This window comes from Saccostrea cucullata, unplaced genomic scaffold (assembly GCF_032062105.1).
Source record: "Saccostrea cucullata isolate Sc308-1 unplaced genomic scaffold, CSIRO_AGI_Scuc_v1 ctg37, whole genome shotgun sequence".
In the NCBI taxonomy this organism is placed as follows: domain Eukaryota; kingdom Metazoa; phylum Mollusca; class Bivalvia; order Ostreida; family Ostreidae; genus Saccostrea; species Saccostrea cuccullata.
Window position 1 is genome coordinate 518308 of NW_026938868.1, and position 16295 is coordinate 534602.

Sequence of the window (16295 nt, forward strand, 5' to 3'; positions counted from 1 at the left end):
TAACACCTGTATAAGTTCCTAAAGTATGCATAGCAAATTCATAATATGCATGTGTAAAAAAAAATATGAGTAATTGTTAAGAGATTTGCTGGGAATTCCCCAAATTCTTCACTGCATTCAAACATTTGCAAAACCTGTCTTCATACCAAACAAGTTTTTTTTCTCTACAATACATTATTAAACAAGCCCCTGATTTCTAACATAGTACTCACCACACATGTTTTCATTTTCGTCCGATCCATCAGTACAGTCCGGGTCTGAGTCACACACCCACCTGTAGTTTAGACACTGACCATTCCCGCACACAAAGCGGTTAGACTTACAGGTGTGGTTACTGGGGATACACATCTTGCCCCCGTTACCCAGGATGTAATTAACACCGTCCTCCTCTGGACATTTACACTCGGCCTTGCCGTCCGGTGCCGGATGACAGCTGTGACTGCAGCCTCCATTGTAAGGCACACACGGATCAGCATCACCTGGAATATTCAGGGATTATGTCAATAAAGTGAAAAAAGGGGAAAATCTCATGTGGTAAATTAAGTATGACTCCCACATTTTTTCCCAATTGAGATAGGAGGTAAAAATAAGTGGTGTATCTCTTTTAACTAATTCCTTTGTTTGGAATAAAACCCTTTCATATTAAACACTTAAGCTCACATTTTTGTCTGCGATGAGAGAAGACTGATATTCCCATTGGACGATTCAGAATTCCCTCTACCATCACCACCATATTTGCTCCTGTGTGTTTCTCAGCTCTATAAACACCATCTACAAGTTATAAGAACAAGATGACATACTTTTAATAGACAAAGTAAATAGGTCAGCAGTAAAGGGGATCAAAGGAAATTGATCCAAAATATTCAACACAAGAAGTTAATTACAGTTAACATCTATCAGTATACTGTAAACCAACTATAATTCGCGTCATCTTTTATTCAAAATTCGTCAGTTTGAAATCCATCCGCAACGATAAATATTCGCAAATGAGGAAATATTCTCTACAATACAAAGCAAAATGATTGGTTTGCGGGGATTAATATTCATATTTAATGTAGGTCGCAAAACTCAAGAATATTTCTCGCACACGAATAAAAGTTGTTTCACAGTATCATTGTCATATAATTAGTTACGGTACTTTTGTACATTTTAGAATCGTTTACTTACGTAATGTCCAGTCTGTCCAGTAGACATAGTGACCAAACACTGTCATGGAGTATGGATGGACAGTGGACTGGACAATGATCTCCCTGTATTGACCATTAAAGTTAGCCCTCTCTATTCTGTCTCTACAAAGCAATCAACATACATCAAGTCTTCGTATTGAAAACAAAAATTTGTTATATTTCTAAATAAAATACAGAATGATTTATGAAAAAAACAAAACATTGATTTGTACTTATGAATGAAATGTTGGCACCTAAAAGTAGTCTTCTCCTGCCTACTATAAACTAACCTTAGAGCATCTGCCCAATATATCATATCCTCATCATAATCAACAGACAGTCCATTAGGCCAGCCTAAGTCTGTCTCTATTATGGTGGTCCGCAGGTTTCCTGCCATGGTACTTCTCTCTATCTTAGGTAGGGTCCAATCTGTCCAGAACAGATAGCTGCAAAATATTTATTATTTTAAATCATTATTTTTGCACACTTTCAAATGTTATATTTACACCTATTTATATTATACCATAATCTACTCTTTTTTTCCGATTTAAGTATGATTTGAAGTTAGGCTCACCCTTTGCATGGATGGACAGCCACAGCACGAGGGGAAGCTACATGACCGAGGGGAGTCTTGTGTGTTTTGTTGGTGGTCATGCTCATGATCTGACCACTAAACACGTCTGACCAGTAGATCTTCTTACCCACCCAGTCTACAGCCAAGCCCTCAGCTGTCGCCGAGTTGGCTCGGGAACTTTCTGGTAACATCAAACATTCAAATGTATCAAAGGGATTAAAGTAATATTATCAAAATTAATTGTACAATATTATACATGATCATATAAGAACATTAACTTCTATTCTTCATAATTACTTGAGGTATTTCCAGTTTTAGCCATGTCTTCTATTTCATTGGTTCCCTTTCTGACCCGGCTTATTGATTTTCCAAGAACCTGAGAGAAGTAAATGTAATTTTCCTCGTAATCAAAGTCCACAGCTACCACTCCAAACAGGCCCTTGATGGGGGGCATCGGGGCTGACTTAATCCTGGGGTCCAGGGACACACTTATTATCTCCGACTCAGCCGCAATCACAAGGAACTCGCTGGGAGCTGTAAATAAACAGAAACACTACATACTAATGACCTCAATAAAATTTGGCAAAAACCTCTTCTTTAATTCAACCTGTCTATATTGCATAAAGTCATACATATAGAGATTTTACCGATATTTCAGTAATCTTACAAAACTGATGTGTTACCTTTGCAAGATTTGCCATCTTTATCCAGAACACCTGTTGCACATTGACATTTAGGTTCTGTCTTGTTTGGGAAGGAGAAACAAAGCTGTTCACACCCTCCATTGTTTACACTACATGGGCTTGAGACTGTAAGACATATCAAGAGATTTAACCATTAATTAGTGTCCATCTTTGTGCTGCCATGTATTCCACGAAAGCTGACTTTTCAGAGAATATTTTTTTGTGAGAAATTTTATTTTACCATTAGGCTGCACAGACTTGTGAAAGATGGCAATGTCTCGCAACATCTCCAGATTATTTTTTATGACAGTACTCCTAGCGTTTTCTCGGTCTTTTCTGGATTTAAAAACCTAAGAATTAAATTTCACTTGCTATAAATACTGAAAAACATAACATTTAATATAGTAAAAGAGCTTAGAAAATCAAAAAAATATTTTTTCAAAAAGAACTATCATATCAATGGTAAAATATAATTCAACATGAACAAAATTGTTGTTTTCTTACCTTCTTGAGATTACGATCCACCCAATACATAAACTGGCCTCTAATAGCGATTCCAAATGGAGAGGGGAGATTAGTCTTGACATATTCTCTGTTTCCACCACTGAAGGACATTTTCTATCAAAACAGATGTTCAGTAACATAGAAATATATTGACAATTTTGACTAAACAATGTCATTTTTACGAAAAGAAATTTCTTTGTAAAGTATGGGGATTTCTGTATACCTGAATAGCATCCACCCTCGAGTCTACCCAGTAGACGTCATGTGTGTCTATATCTATGGTGATCCCTCGAGGATAGACAATCCCATTCTTAACCAAAACAGTTCTATTACTACCGTCCAGGTGGGATCTCTCTATCTTAGGGAACTGACCCTGGTCTATCCAGTAAAGGTACCTACAAGCAAAAATGCAATGGATCAGACAATTGTTCAAATTTGGGCTCTCCTAACAAAGTTATTGACTCATCATTTAATGGACCCATTTGATTGCTTCAATTTATTCATAGCTTTACTACATTTTGTGTGTTGCTTGTACTCACCTTTTAATGAGATTTACAGCTACAGCTCTAGGTGTACTCACCTTTTAATGGGATTAACAGCTATAGCTCGAGGTGTCGCCTCCTTCTCCTGGAACAGTATCATGCGGTGAGTTCCATTCATTCTGCTTACCTCCATGTAGGTCACATAGTTCTTAGAGTTGGTGAAATACAAATTACCTGTGCAACAATATGTAACAATCACAGCTTTCAAACAAAATAAAGTTTCTTTGATGGATCAAACAACTTTTCTTTTATAATTAGGAGAAATCTAATATGGTATTATAGGGCCTCTTAAACAATCTTATAATACAGAACTTCCCAATCCGAAAAAGAGAAATTACTTGCCAAAAATCCTTGAAGTCATGGACATACTCAACCAAACAATGTATTGAAATAATTAATACTCATCCAGCACTGGCTTAAACAGGTAAAGGAGAGAGGTTACCTGCTACCCAGTCCACAGCGATTCCCTTAATGCCGTCTCCAGACTTCAGGCCAATTCCATCCACAACTACTTCCTCATACCCTGATCCATCAGCATGGATTCTACGAATTCCGTTATTATTGCCGAGTTTGACACCAGTGGGGTCGTAATCACACCAGTAAATATGTTGTCCAGCTACATGGACATCCACATGTAGAGCAACACGATCTACATGTAAATGAATATAATAGACTTCAAAAACTCCAGACAAACAGCTATTGCGAAAAAGGATTTTCTTCATTATGAATGCAAATACTTACCTGGTCCCCTAATGGGAACCATGGCATCATTGTGACTGGGGCTCAGAGAAAATCCTCGAATCACTTCCAGCATCGAGACTACAGCAAAGGTATCTTCCACTGAAAACATGAAATAATAAAACATAAATACCTACCCCGCATCTCTCAGAGCAATGTTTAGGATTTAGTTTCTTGTTTACGTACTGTAGCACTTTCCAGTGGTGGAGTTCATCTGGAAACCCGTTGAACATTGACAGAGGTTCTTCCATTTGTACTGCCCAGGGCCAGGAAGACAGAGCTGCTCACATTTACCATAATTAAACTTCCACTCATCTGTAATACCTTTATACTTCACCACACAACCATGAGGAGATGTATCTATAATAAACCAAAATGCTATGTGTTATAAAAAAAATTAAATCATGGTACCTCAGAATGGTGATACTAATGACTGATGGAAAACTCTGCAACATAAAGGATTCAAGATGACAATTTTGAGATTTTATTCATAAAACAGTGTAACACTAATAAACTTTGACAAGTTCCAGAAATTTTTGGAAACTCTTAGTATATATCATTTTTATACTTAAGTCAATCCATGAATTCATTGATAAAATCATTCATATTCTTTATAGTGAAATCATCCAATCAAATAAGTAAACATGCTTGAGATAATATAACTGAAATAAAACAAACCATCTTTATGGGTTTCTCCATAGATTTTCAGCCCATGCAGCATCAGGATGTTTGTTTTAATGGTTTCCTTGCGTTTTTGAGGAGCATTTAGTGAAACAGAGAAGATGGACTCAAAATCAGCATCAACATAGTAAAGTTCACTTCTATACACAGCTATACCCCTGGGATTACTCAGGCGGTTCAAAAACACTGAAACACTTCGGGGACGCAATCCACATTTCATAATCTAATGTAGAAAGAAAGGGTATTACAATATTATGAATTGACAACTAAAGCTCTCTAGCAATTTTCATGCCGTTCAATTTAAAAGATTTCAATTTTAAAACTTTTCCATAAAGACAAGGACAAAATAAACTAAAAGAACACTTACCCATTGCCTTCCTGAATCTGTCCAATATAAAGTTTCCATGTTTCTGTCTAGTGTGATGTATTCAGGTTTCTCCACTCGTCTCTGTAAAACTATAAATGGATTGCTTCCACTCAGACTCATTCCTCCAATCTTTGAGGGCAAACCATTCCCTCCCTGATCTGCATAGTACAGCTTCCTATAATCAGAAATACAGACCATGTACCACACAGGTTACATACCGTGCATCAAATCTTGTTATCTCTGACTAAGTGTGTTTGAATGAACAAGAGGCCCACGGGCCTTATAGGTCACCTGAGCATTATGCAACAACTTTCCAGTTATTGAATTTGATTCATGTTTTAAGCCAGATGCTATATGGCATTCACAATTTTGAAAGAAAATAGGCACCATTGATCATCATTACACTTAGCAGTTGCTTAGCTTGGTTACTGAATATCCATACGCAGGGTAGGGAACAAAATTTCATTCCAACTAATCTGTAATATTCAGCAATAATCATTAGTGACCCTAACACTGTGACATAAACCCCTGACCCTAGGTCCACACATTGCACAAATTTTAAAAAGGCACACTTAAAATTGCCTATCAAAAAATAAATAAATGTTTTATAAATACAAAAGAGCAGATTTCAAATAATTAATTCATTTTCAGTATATAAGTTTTTTTTAGAGCCCCCCCCCTTGATTACCCTGGAGAGAGAGAGAGAGAGAGAGAGAGAGAGAGGGCCCTTGCTCATCATAACTATTTAGGTAGTTCATCTGCTTCATACCAAGAGAAAGAGAAGAAAATTTTCAAAGATTTAATGTATTTTCACTATATAATCAATAGAGCCCCACCCTAACACCAGAACCCCTGACCCTGGGGCCATATAATTCATAATTTTAGAAGAGGCACTTAGTTTATCTAATACCTAGGAGCAGAGATGAAGATTTTCAAAGAATTCATGTATTTTCACTATATAATCAATATAGGAGTGGCGCAGCCCCCCCCCCAACACCTGAACCCTTGACCCTGGGGCCATAAAATTCACAATTTTGGTTGAGGCACTCTTGCTCATCATAACTATGCACTTAGTTAGATTATTTAATACCTAGGAGCAGAGAAGAAGATTATCAAAGAATTCATGTATTTTCACTATATAATCAATAGAGCCCCCCCCCTAACACCAGAACCCTTGACCCTGGGGCCACAAAATTCACAATTTTGGTAAAAGCACTCTTGCTCATCATAACTATGCACTTAGTTAGTTTATTTAATACCAAGGGCCAGAGAAGAAGATTTTCAAAGAAATCATATATTTTCACTATATATAATCAGTGCTAAAATAGAGCCCCACCCTAACACCAGAACCCCTGACCCTGGGGCCATAAAATTCACAATTTTGATAGAGGCACTCTTGCTCATCATAACTATGCACTTAGTTGGTCTATTTAATACCCAGGAGCAGAGAAGAAGTTTTTCAAAGAAATAATGCATTTTCACTACATACTTATTTAGCCCTGCCCTAGCACTAGAACCCCTGACCCCAGGGCCATGAATTTCACAATTTTGGTAGAGGACTCAATGCTGATTACAATCATGCAAACAGTTTGACTGCTTGATGTCCAGGAGTAAAGAAGAAGATTTTTAAAGATTGGATTAATTTTAGTGATTTTGGCCCCACCCCTCAGGCCCCAGGGGGGCAGGGATCATGAAATTCACAAATTTTGTTATACCCTTCACCCATAGATGCTTTGTGCCAAATTTGGTTGAAATTGGTTCAGTGGTTGCAGAGAAGAAGCTGTAAATGTTCAAATGTTAACACACGACGGACGACGCACAACGACGGACGAAAACGGATAGCAATAGGTCACCTGAGTTTACTCAGGTGACCTAAAAATACCAGTAAATATTTCAAAATCACAAAATTAAGGAAGTGTTGATACTGCTGACTCAACTTAGTGTTTGACATCTTGTTTAAGACATGAAAGAAAACTTGTCCAACTATGCACTTATGACATGGGCCTAGTTCAGTTCTAAATTTTTTGCCTGTGTACTTACCCATGGTTAGGGTCTAACACTAATGACACCGGCCTAGCACAGTCGTAGTTTTAGCCTGCGTACTTACCCATGGTTGGGATCTAATACTAATGACACAGGCCTGGCACAGTCATAGTTTTTGCCTGTGTACTTACCCACGGTTAGGGTCTAACACTAACTAGAAAACTGACCAGTCAGCAAGGGCCCCGCCATGGGGTGGAATTATAAGGGTGCAGCTTATGGAATGATTTAAGAAATATATGACGAACAAGAAACAGCAACTGTATTCTTAAAATTTCAAGATAATTCCCGAATATCCAAAAACCCGTAAATAATATCCTTGTATTTATTTTACATAAGGCAGTAAAGAACAACTCAACACTGAATGTATATCTAAATAATAGTGAAGCTTTTGTTATATAAAATGCCAGCCTTCAATGAATGCAAATACATATCATGAAGGCTTGACCTTAACTTAAACAAACAGCAGTTGCAGACAAAGGTTTTCATTAATCTTAAAAGTGACAGATAAAGATAAGCCTTCTAAATTTTCTGCAGCAGGCTAGATAATTAATCCCAAGGGATTAATTGTACTTTTCTCTCATCATTTTCTTCTTAATTTATAATAAGAACTTTTTCAGTAATGATAGAATGAGGTTTTTATCCAACTGCCTTAAAAATTAATAATATTCATGAATTTTCATGAAGAAAAAAAAAATAAATAAATGAACAAATAAAAATAAAAAATAAAGCTTCTTTAATCTATTTCTTCTTTCTAGAAGTCAATGAAATCAGAACTCATCGTGTAGGCTATTTCAACAAAAATAAAGTAAAAACAATTATACTTCAATCCACATTTCATAGTGTTCATAGCATTCTAAATGGACTTAACTTCAAAACAAACTTCATTTGCAGACAGAGGTGGTAATTCATCTCAATGTGACAGATAAAGATAATGCTTTGGATTTTCTTCAGGAGGAAAGCTAATTAATCCCAAGGGGCTCATTCATTGCAGTATTCAGTTTACAACATTTTCAGAAGTTATCTCTCTTTCCCAATTCATTCTTATATAAAGTTAAGGAATCTACCCCACCACCCCAGCTCCAAACAAGAGGACATAGAGAAACAAACTTAGCATCAAAATATGTCTTTTTGCCTACTGAACTACCATACCAAATTTGAACTTAATTGAGCTACCATAAAAAAAGTTATTAGGAAAAAACAGAAAATTTGTGGACGGAAAATCACAAACGGACAGACAGACGGACAGACAGACAGACAGACAGAGTGATTACTATAGGGCACCCGCAAATCCTTGCGGGGCCCTAATGACACAGTCTGCACAGTCGTAGTTTTTGCCAGTGTACTTACCCATGGTTGGGATCTAACACTAATGACACAGGCCTGGCACAGTCATAGTTTTTGCCAGTGAACTTACCCATGGTTGGGATCTAACACTAATGAAACAGGCCTGGCACAGTCATAGTTTTGCCTGCGTACTTACCCATGGTTAGGGTCTAACACTAATGACACAGGCCTGGCACAGTCGTAGTTTTTGCCAGTGAACTTACCCATGGTTGAGATCTAACACTAATGACACAGGCCTGGCACAGTCATAGTTTTGCCTGCGTACTTACCCATGGTTAGGGTCTAACACTAATGACACAGGCCTGGCACAGTCATAGTTTTGCCTGTGTACTTACCCATGGTTAGGGTCTAACACTAATGACACAGGCCTGGCACAGTCGTAGTTTTCCCCTGTGTACTTACCCATGGTTAGGGTCTAACACTAATGACACCGGCCTGGCACAGTCATAGTTTTTGCCTGTGTACTTACCCATGGTTAGGGTCTAACACTAATGACACAGGCCTGGCACAGTCGTAGTTTTCCCCTGTGTACTTATCCATGGTTAGGGTCTAACACTAATGACACCGGCCTGGCACAGTCATAGTTTTTGCCTGTGTACTTACCCATGGTTAGGGTCTAACACTAATGACACCGGCCTGGCACAGTCGTAGTTTTTGCCTGTGTACTTACCCATGGTTAGGGTCTAACACTAATGACACCGGCCTGGCACAGTCATAGTTTTTGCCGGTGTTGCTGAGGAGAACTTTACGATAGTGATTATCCCCGTCCATTCTCATCACCTCGATGGTTCCGGCCTCATCGTCAGTCCAGTAGAGATTTCTTGTCGTCCAATCCAGCGCAATGGCACGAGGACTACCGGAAAACATGGTGGGGTTCATCTCCTTCTCCTTACCATCCACTAGAGAAATGGCCTTCACAGAAGACTGTAAATAATGAAACAAAACATTGAAATCAAAAACATAGAAATGGAACAAAACATCATGTATTAGCAAGTATAGTCACTTATATGATAGGAGAGGTAAAAGGTCAGGTTGAAATGCACTCAGATGAAAAGTTATGAAATCTAGTGCATTACAACAAGTCATGGAGCAAGTTTTCTTTGTCCACTTACATTGCCATTCTCTGGTCTTTGAACTATGTACATGGTTTTGTTCTCTGTATCAAAGTCCACATCCATCACATTTTGTTTACTGGATAGTGGCAGCACATCGTGGACTGTGTTGTTATTGAGAGTCAGTCCTACCAGGCCAGTCTTAGTGATGTAAGCAAGGTATGTCTGGCTCACTGAAACCAAAACCATACTAGCATATCATAACAGTCAGACAATATAACCACTAAATTATATAATACCAACAAAATCTGAAAATACCTTCCAATCATAGTACTTCAATGGAACAGTGTAACTAGTGTCTATTAAATATACCATAAATTTAGAATAATTAAAGGTGTAATAAAAAGTCATTGTCAGATGGTTTCAGCATTTTGTAAAAAGGCCAGTCAAAACTGACCAGGATTTTGCTTATAGACCATATTTTCATACTTGAACTCTCCCTTTCATTAGTCTTACCTTCCTGACAGGACCTCTGGTCAGGTTCCAGAGCCATTCCTACAGGACAGGCACAGGAGTACCCCGAGGACTTATCAGCTGACAGTAAACAAAGATGGCTACACCGGGCCGAAGCACAAGGATTGGTATCTAAATTTTGACAATAAAACAATCTTTATCTACCAGGTACAAATATATCATTTCAACAGAGAAATTCATATTTCTCAAAGTGTTTCTATGTGCAAAGCTGCTTCATTAAATGGACCCCCCCCCCTCCTTTTGCAAAACCTCCAAGCAGCTAAAATTAGTGTTTTAATTTTTTTTTTTTTGTTCATATTAAATCCATGTCTCTTCAAACATTTAACATTTAACAGATTATCAACCAAAATGCAAAGAGAAAAATAAAAGACTTATAAATCAAAGGTTTTATATTTTTGGAACAAACCTTGAGGAAGGATGACTTGTCTAGCAGGATGCATGATGGCTATTCCCAATGGTCTGAGGATGAAACTGACAACAACATTCCGTCCAGCACAGTCAAATTTGTTACATTTTGAGACACGCCCTGCCATTCTGTCAGTCCAGTACATGTAATCTTCAAACACAACAAGGTCATGTGGATGTCTCAAAAACTAAAAACCAAAATGACAAGATATACAGATATGTACATAATATACTTCAGTTCTTAAGTTTTGTCATATACTAAGAAAAGATTCAGATTAGAGCACAGACTGCAGACTGATTCAATTTGCAGGAGAAACTTACATGATCATTTGCGAACACTTTCTGTCTCCCTGATCCATCATAGTTACAGAATTCTATGAAGTCAAGCCTTGCGTCTGTAAAATAGACCCTTCTGTTGGGATAATCTAGTGTTAATCCATTAGGCCAATATAACTTCTCTGAGATGATAACTTTCCTTCCCATGCCATCCATCCCTGATCTCTCAATCTTAGGATTCTGTCCCCAATCAGTCCAGAATAGGTACCGCGCTCTGCCAAATACAATTATACAGGTACAATACCACTATAATGCTATATCACTACATAAAGCACTGAATAAAAAACATCTATAAAATCATATACTGTACCCACTGCGGGGGTCCACTTCGATGCCTCTGGGGTTGGTGATGTTCTCACTAAAAAGTATGGTCTTCATACTGCCGTCAAGTTTGGCTACCTCTATAGTTTCTACGACGTAGTCATTCCAGTACAAGTTACCACCAATCCAGTCTACCGCCAAATCCTCCACCACATTCACCCCCACAGGGAACACCTACAGAGAGCATCAACTTCTGTGTTATAACATATAAACTCTGTTATAAGGAACTCATTCAAACAACATTTAAAATTTAAATGTTCCATACCTCTGTGAGGTTACTGCCATCAACATTAACCCTGAAGATTTTCTTGAGTGACGAGTCTGAGAAGTAGACATGCTGTTTCTCCACGTGGACGTCTAGCCCTGCCAGGGCCTGTATCCCGGGAAGCTGGATATTGGTCAGTTCCATCACGTCTAGTCCTGCCTTCATCAGATCCTTCTGGCTCGTCACAAGGAGATAGGGCTTAGTCTCATCTGAAAAGAAACATAAATACATGCACTATATACACCACAGAGTGTTTTTATTATATCTCTTTTAGATTTATATTCATTTTCCTTCAGGAATTACAAACTCGCATAAGACTTTTAAAAAAACTTGCAGCAAGCATAATTCAAAAAATCTTAATTTCATTTTAAACAAATTTGAAATCCTCATACTCACTTCTTTCTGCCAGACAAGTTGTATGATTGACAAGTTCATATCCTGGATCACAAGTGCATTTAAACGAGCCTTTCGTATTAATGCAATGTTGACTGCATTTCCCAGGAGGATCACATTCATTATCATCTGAAATTAACCATGTCATCATCATTTTGAATTCTTTTTTCAAAGAACAGTATGAATGAGATTATCAGGACTGACAGCTTACCCACACATTCCTTTGTCCCATTCAGGACCTGCCCCACAGGACAAATACACTCGGCCCCACGAGGAGTCTGAATACACAAAAAGTTACAGTGACCATTCTCTACACCGCATTCATCAGTATCTGAAAACAGCAAAGTTTATGTATCATTTCAGTTTACATTTGCACTGCATTACTCTAACGAAATCCAAACCCCTAATTAAATTATTTTTTTCAATATTCTCCTGGGTAGTGTATGCTCTTTTCAAAAGTAAATATTAAATATCACCAGAGAGAACAATACTCACTACAAATAGGACTCTCATCATCCCCATTAGGACAGTCTGGGCTGCCATCACAAACTTTTGTTCTATTTATACATATTCTGGAATTCCCTGGGCATTCCCACTGAAAATGTGGGCATTTAAAACTAGGAGGGGCTGCAAAAGTAAGAAATCACTTAGATTTGGACACTTTTGAAATTAAAATTCAAGTCACAATTTTTTTTTTACAAGTTTTCTTACGACAAGTAAGACTTTGATCCTCATCAGAATTGTCGCCACAATCATCATCTCCATCACAGATCCAGGACTGGGAGATACAGCGGCCATTAGCACACCTGAACCTGTCTGACCAGCAGGTGGGCTCAGCTGTTATAAAGAAAAATTAAAATAGCTTAAGCCATAGGAGCAATTAGCACACCTTAACCTTTCTGACATGCAAATGGATATGAAGAAAATTTTCAAAAAAGTTACCAAGAGATCAGTCTGGTCAAACAGCTAAATTAACAAAGCTTACAAATGGACTCAAGCCCATGGATAAGCATAACCCATGGGTAGATTTATTAATCAACAAATTTAATTAAATACAGAGATAAATACTCACGACAAGTGTCTGGTTCATCAGATCCATCCTCACAGTCTGGCTGTCCATCACATTTCCAGCTCTTTGGTATACATCCACCCTTTGTACAGTTAAACTCATCTAACAAACATCTATTATTTTCTCTTGTAGCTAAAATATACAAAATATTCCTGTTATTACTATTCAAATTAATTAATGAAGCACACACTGTCATAACTTGAAACTAGAAGCTGTAGAATCTTTTTAACAGGTTTCATATTGAAATTGATAATGAGGAGGTTTAATTTTCTTTCTCTCTTTCAAAATAACTGTACAATAAATTTGGTTTACAAAGGTAACTGTTTTTCTAAACTTACGACAGTTGAGCTCGTCACTTTTATCCTGACAGTCGGGTGCTCCGTCACAGTGGTATCTCTCTGGTATACACTGTCTGACCTCCTTACAGGTCCATTTACCGTCAGAGCACACTAATGGGGGACAATCCTTCTCATCTGACCCGTCGTAACAATCCTGAAATCCATCACACACCTTCTTCTCATAGATACACCGATTGTCACCACACTGGAAGTGGTCCACATCACACTTGTGAGAGCCTACAAGAGAAAAATTTAATAATACACTGTCACCACAATAGAAGGTCTAATACATTAATTGGCACCACAATGGAAGCGATCAATCCAAATTACATTTGTGAAGATTAAAACATAAAAAATCATGGGCTTGTCGGTTTCTCGTACAATTTTTGATAGATAATATGATCTTCTACCCAAATACCTGCATGCTAATACTACAATACCATAGGAAAGCAGTTGTTTAAAAATTAGTTTGCCTGATAAAATGTAAATCAAGACTAACTATAACTTTATGTACATATAAACAATTAACTTACTACAAAATGGGCCTTCATCTGATCCATCGCCACAATCATTGTCGGTGTCACACTTAAACCTAAAAGGAAACAAAGGTAAATATTATACAATTATTGCTGTTTTTTGAGGTCAATACAATGATTTAGCCATCTGAGGAGTACAATATTCACCGAGCCTGAAGGACTGAATGAACATTCAGAATTATTGCTTCTAGGCTATATCAACAAAGATCACTCTTCAAAAGGCTAAGTTAAGCAACCAATCCAAGCAAAATGATGAGCATGAAAAATATTTGAATTGTACAATTTATGTCAAACTGTGTTTCTGTCTTCTTCTTTGCAGTTGATATTTAAGATTAATTATTGTAGGTTTCATTTAAGGCTTTATACATGTATATTACATGAAATATGTCGATAATCCAAGTGTAAAACAACGTGCACGCAATGCTACCGCTTTTGAGGTCTGAATCTCCCTATTTTTCATCACAATAGGTTAACATGTATGGAGAAATAAATCCTTGTATTGACCTGGAACGTCACGTGCAGGTCAATACAACGTAGTATTTTTCTAACACAGTTGGATCTCAGCCAATCAGAGAGATGGAAATTATTCAATCAAATAATAGTGTAATGTATAGATTAACATTGAAAGAAATATATGATATTGGAGAGAAACATCATTTCACCAAAATAATTATTGGACAGCACATCAATGCAAGCACTTTATGTATTTCATAATAACCTACATAATTCATTTCTTCAACATAAAACAAAGCACACAGTTTTAGTCCATTGTTATAAGCAATTCTTGTCCATAACCATTCTAGTTAATTTTTTGCTTAAGTTAGTAGCTACAACACAAAACCCCCTGACACCCATCCCTGTACATTATCTGTACCTCTTATTAATACACAGGGTGTTATTACACCTGAACTGTGTGGGGCCACAAGTTTTATTAGCTGAAATAAAAAAGAATGGGGTGAGGGAAAACAGAACTGAAAGGTAGAAGGAGATATTTCATAAATAATTTTAAAAAGTTGATCAGTTTCCGAGACTTACAACAGCCGAGTTCATCCGAACTGTCCCCACAATCATTGTCTCCATCACACATCCACTTCAGGTCAATGCAGCGATTGTTTCTACACTTAAAATGCTGTGGACCACAAGTTCTTCCTACAATGAAAACTAACTTATGATCTAAGATCTTTGGTAAAAATTCAGAGTTATTTCCCTTAGCATTAAAATGAAAAAGACATCTAGTAACACCAAATATTTTTTCAGAGATAATCTTCAATATAAAGTCTTATTCTATGAAATAATACAATAAGTGACATGCCTTTTGTACAATCCTTCTCATCAGAGTTATCCAAGCAATCGTTTTCCTGGTCACAAGTAAAGGTGTTTGGTACACAGCGTTTGTTGTCACAGGTGAAGAAGCCGGGCCGACATTTCTCCTCTTTAAACACCTCCTCATCCTGATGACAGGTCCTCATGTCCTCATTCAGCTTCATTCCAAACGGACACGCACACTTCCTGCCGAGCCGCTGCACTCCGCCAGAATACGGCACCGGGAAACAAAAGTGGGAACAATCGCCATTCCTCTTGGCACAGGCATGATTAGCTGAAAAATGGCTTGAATTACTAGTTTATGGCATCAGCCTCTTGTTAATTTTTATATGGTTTTCTGAGTGTGCAGGACCCTTAATTAAGTTCGTAACTTTTAAAATCAATCTTTATCTTAATTACTTCTTTACAGACTTTGAAGCAAACTAGAACTGTCCAAACGGGACAAAATACCCCCCGCTGGGTTTTTCAGAAGTAAGTTTTTCCATAATAAAGATATGTATCAAACACAAATTATGAAATTTTTCTTCCAGTGACCTTAAACTTCCCCAAATGACCTTAGGTCATGAACAATCTTTGTGTGAAATGAGAATTTACCATGTTTATCCATAAGAAAGATATGGACGGGACACGAATTATGAACTTTTTCTTCCAGTGACCTTGAACTTCCCCAAATGACCTTGGGTCAAGGTCATGACACACCCTTGGGTCATGGGCAATCTTTGTGTGAAATGAGAACCTACCAAGTTTATCCATAAGAAAGATATGGACCGGACACGAATTATGAACTTTTTCTTCCAGTGACCTTGAACTTCCCCAAATGACCTTGGGTCAAGGTCATGACACACCCTTGGTTCATGGGCAATCTTTGTGCGTAATGAGAACCTACCAAGTTTATCCATAAGAAAGATATGGACCGGACACGAATTATGAACTTTTTCTTCCAGTGACCTTAAACGTCCCCAAATGACCTTGGGTCAAGGTCATGACACACCCTTGGGTCATGGGCAATCTTTATGTGAAATGAGAACCTACCAAGTTTATCCATAAGAAAGATATGGACCGGACACGAATTATGAACTTT

At 37.5% G+C, this 16295-nt stretch overlaps 1 protein-coding gene across 1 annotated transcript in view; it reads right to left on the minus strand.

Annotated features, from left to right (window-relative positions):
- The window catches only part of LOC134251607 (low-density lipoprotein receptor-related protein 2-like), a 66704-nt gene that overhangs the window by 27645 nt on the left and 22764 nt on the right, over window positions 1–16295 (minus strand). Inside the window, exons 17-49 of the mRNA XM_062734015.1 lie at window positions 15200–15488; window positions 14927–15036; window positions 14766–14826; window positions 13889–13947; window positions 13356–13592; window positions 13021–13149; window positions 12660–12785; window positions 12444–12575; window positions 12160–12279; window positions 11952–12077; window positions 11556–11764; window positions 11280–11464; window positions 10955–11183; window positions 10635–10821; window positions 10211–10339; window positions 9755–9927; window positions 9313–9566; window positions 5256–5430; window positions 4886–5111; window positions 4394–4567; window positions 4211–4309; window positions 3912–4118; window positions 3508–3643; window positions 3151–3322; window positions 2928–3041; window positions 2665–2773; window positions 2424–2549; window positions 2038–2274; window positions 1741–1921; window positions 1457–1612; window positions 1168–1289; window positions 661–771; window positions 213–479 (exon numbers count right to left, since the gene is read on the minus strand). Of these exons, the coding sequence (XP_062589999.1) occupies window positions 213–479; window positions 661–771; window positions 1168–1289; window positions 1457–1612; window positions 1741–1921; window positions 2038–2274; window positions 2424–2549; window positions 2665–2773; window positions 2928–3041; window positions 3151–3322; window positions 3508–3643; window positions 3912–4118; window positions 4211–4309; window positions 4394–4567; window positions 4886–5111; window positions 5256–5430; window positions 9313–9566; window positions 9755–9927; window positions 10211–10339; window positions 10635–10821; window positions 10955–11183; window positions 11280–11464; window positions 11556–11764; window positions 11952–12077; window positions 12160–12279; window positions 12444–12575; window positions 12660–12785; window positions 13021–13149; window positions 13356–13592; window positions 13889–13947; window positions 14766–14826; window positions 14927–15036; window positions 15200–15488 (5367 nt within the window). The remainder of the gene's footprint in view (window positions 1–212; window positions 480–660; window positions 772–1167; window positions 1290–1456; window positions 1613–1740; window positions 1922–2037; window positions 2275–2423; window positions 2550–2664; window positions 2774–2927; window positions 3042–3150; window positions 3323–3507; window positions 3644–3911; window positions 4119–4210; window positions 4310–4393; window positions 4568–4885; window positions 5112–5255; window positions 5431–9312; window positions 9567–9754; window positions 9928–10210; window positions 10340–10634; window positions 10822–10954; window positions 11184–11279; window positions 11465–11555; window positions 11765–11951; window positions 12078–12159; window positions 12280–12443; window positions 12576–12659; window positions 12786–13020; window positions 13150–13355; window positions 13593–13888; window positions 13948–14765; window positions 14827–14926; window positions 15037–15199; window positions 15489–16295) is intronic.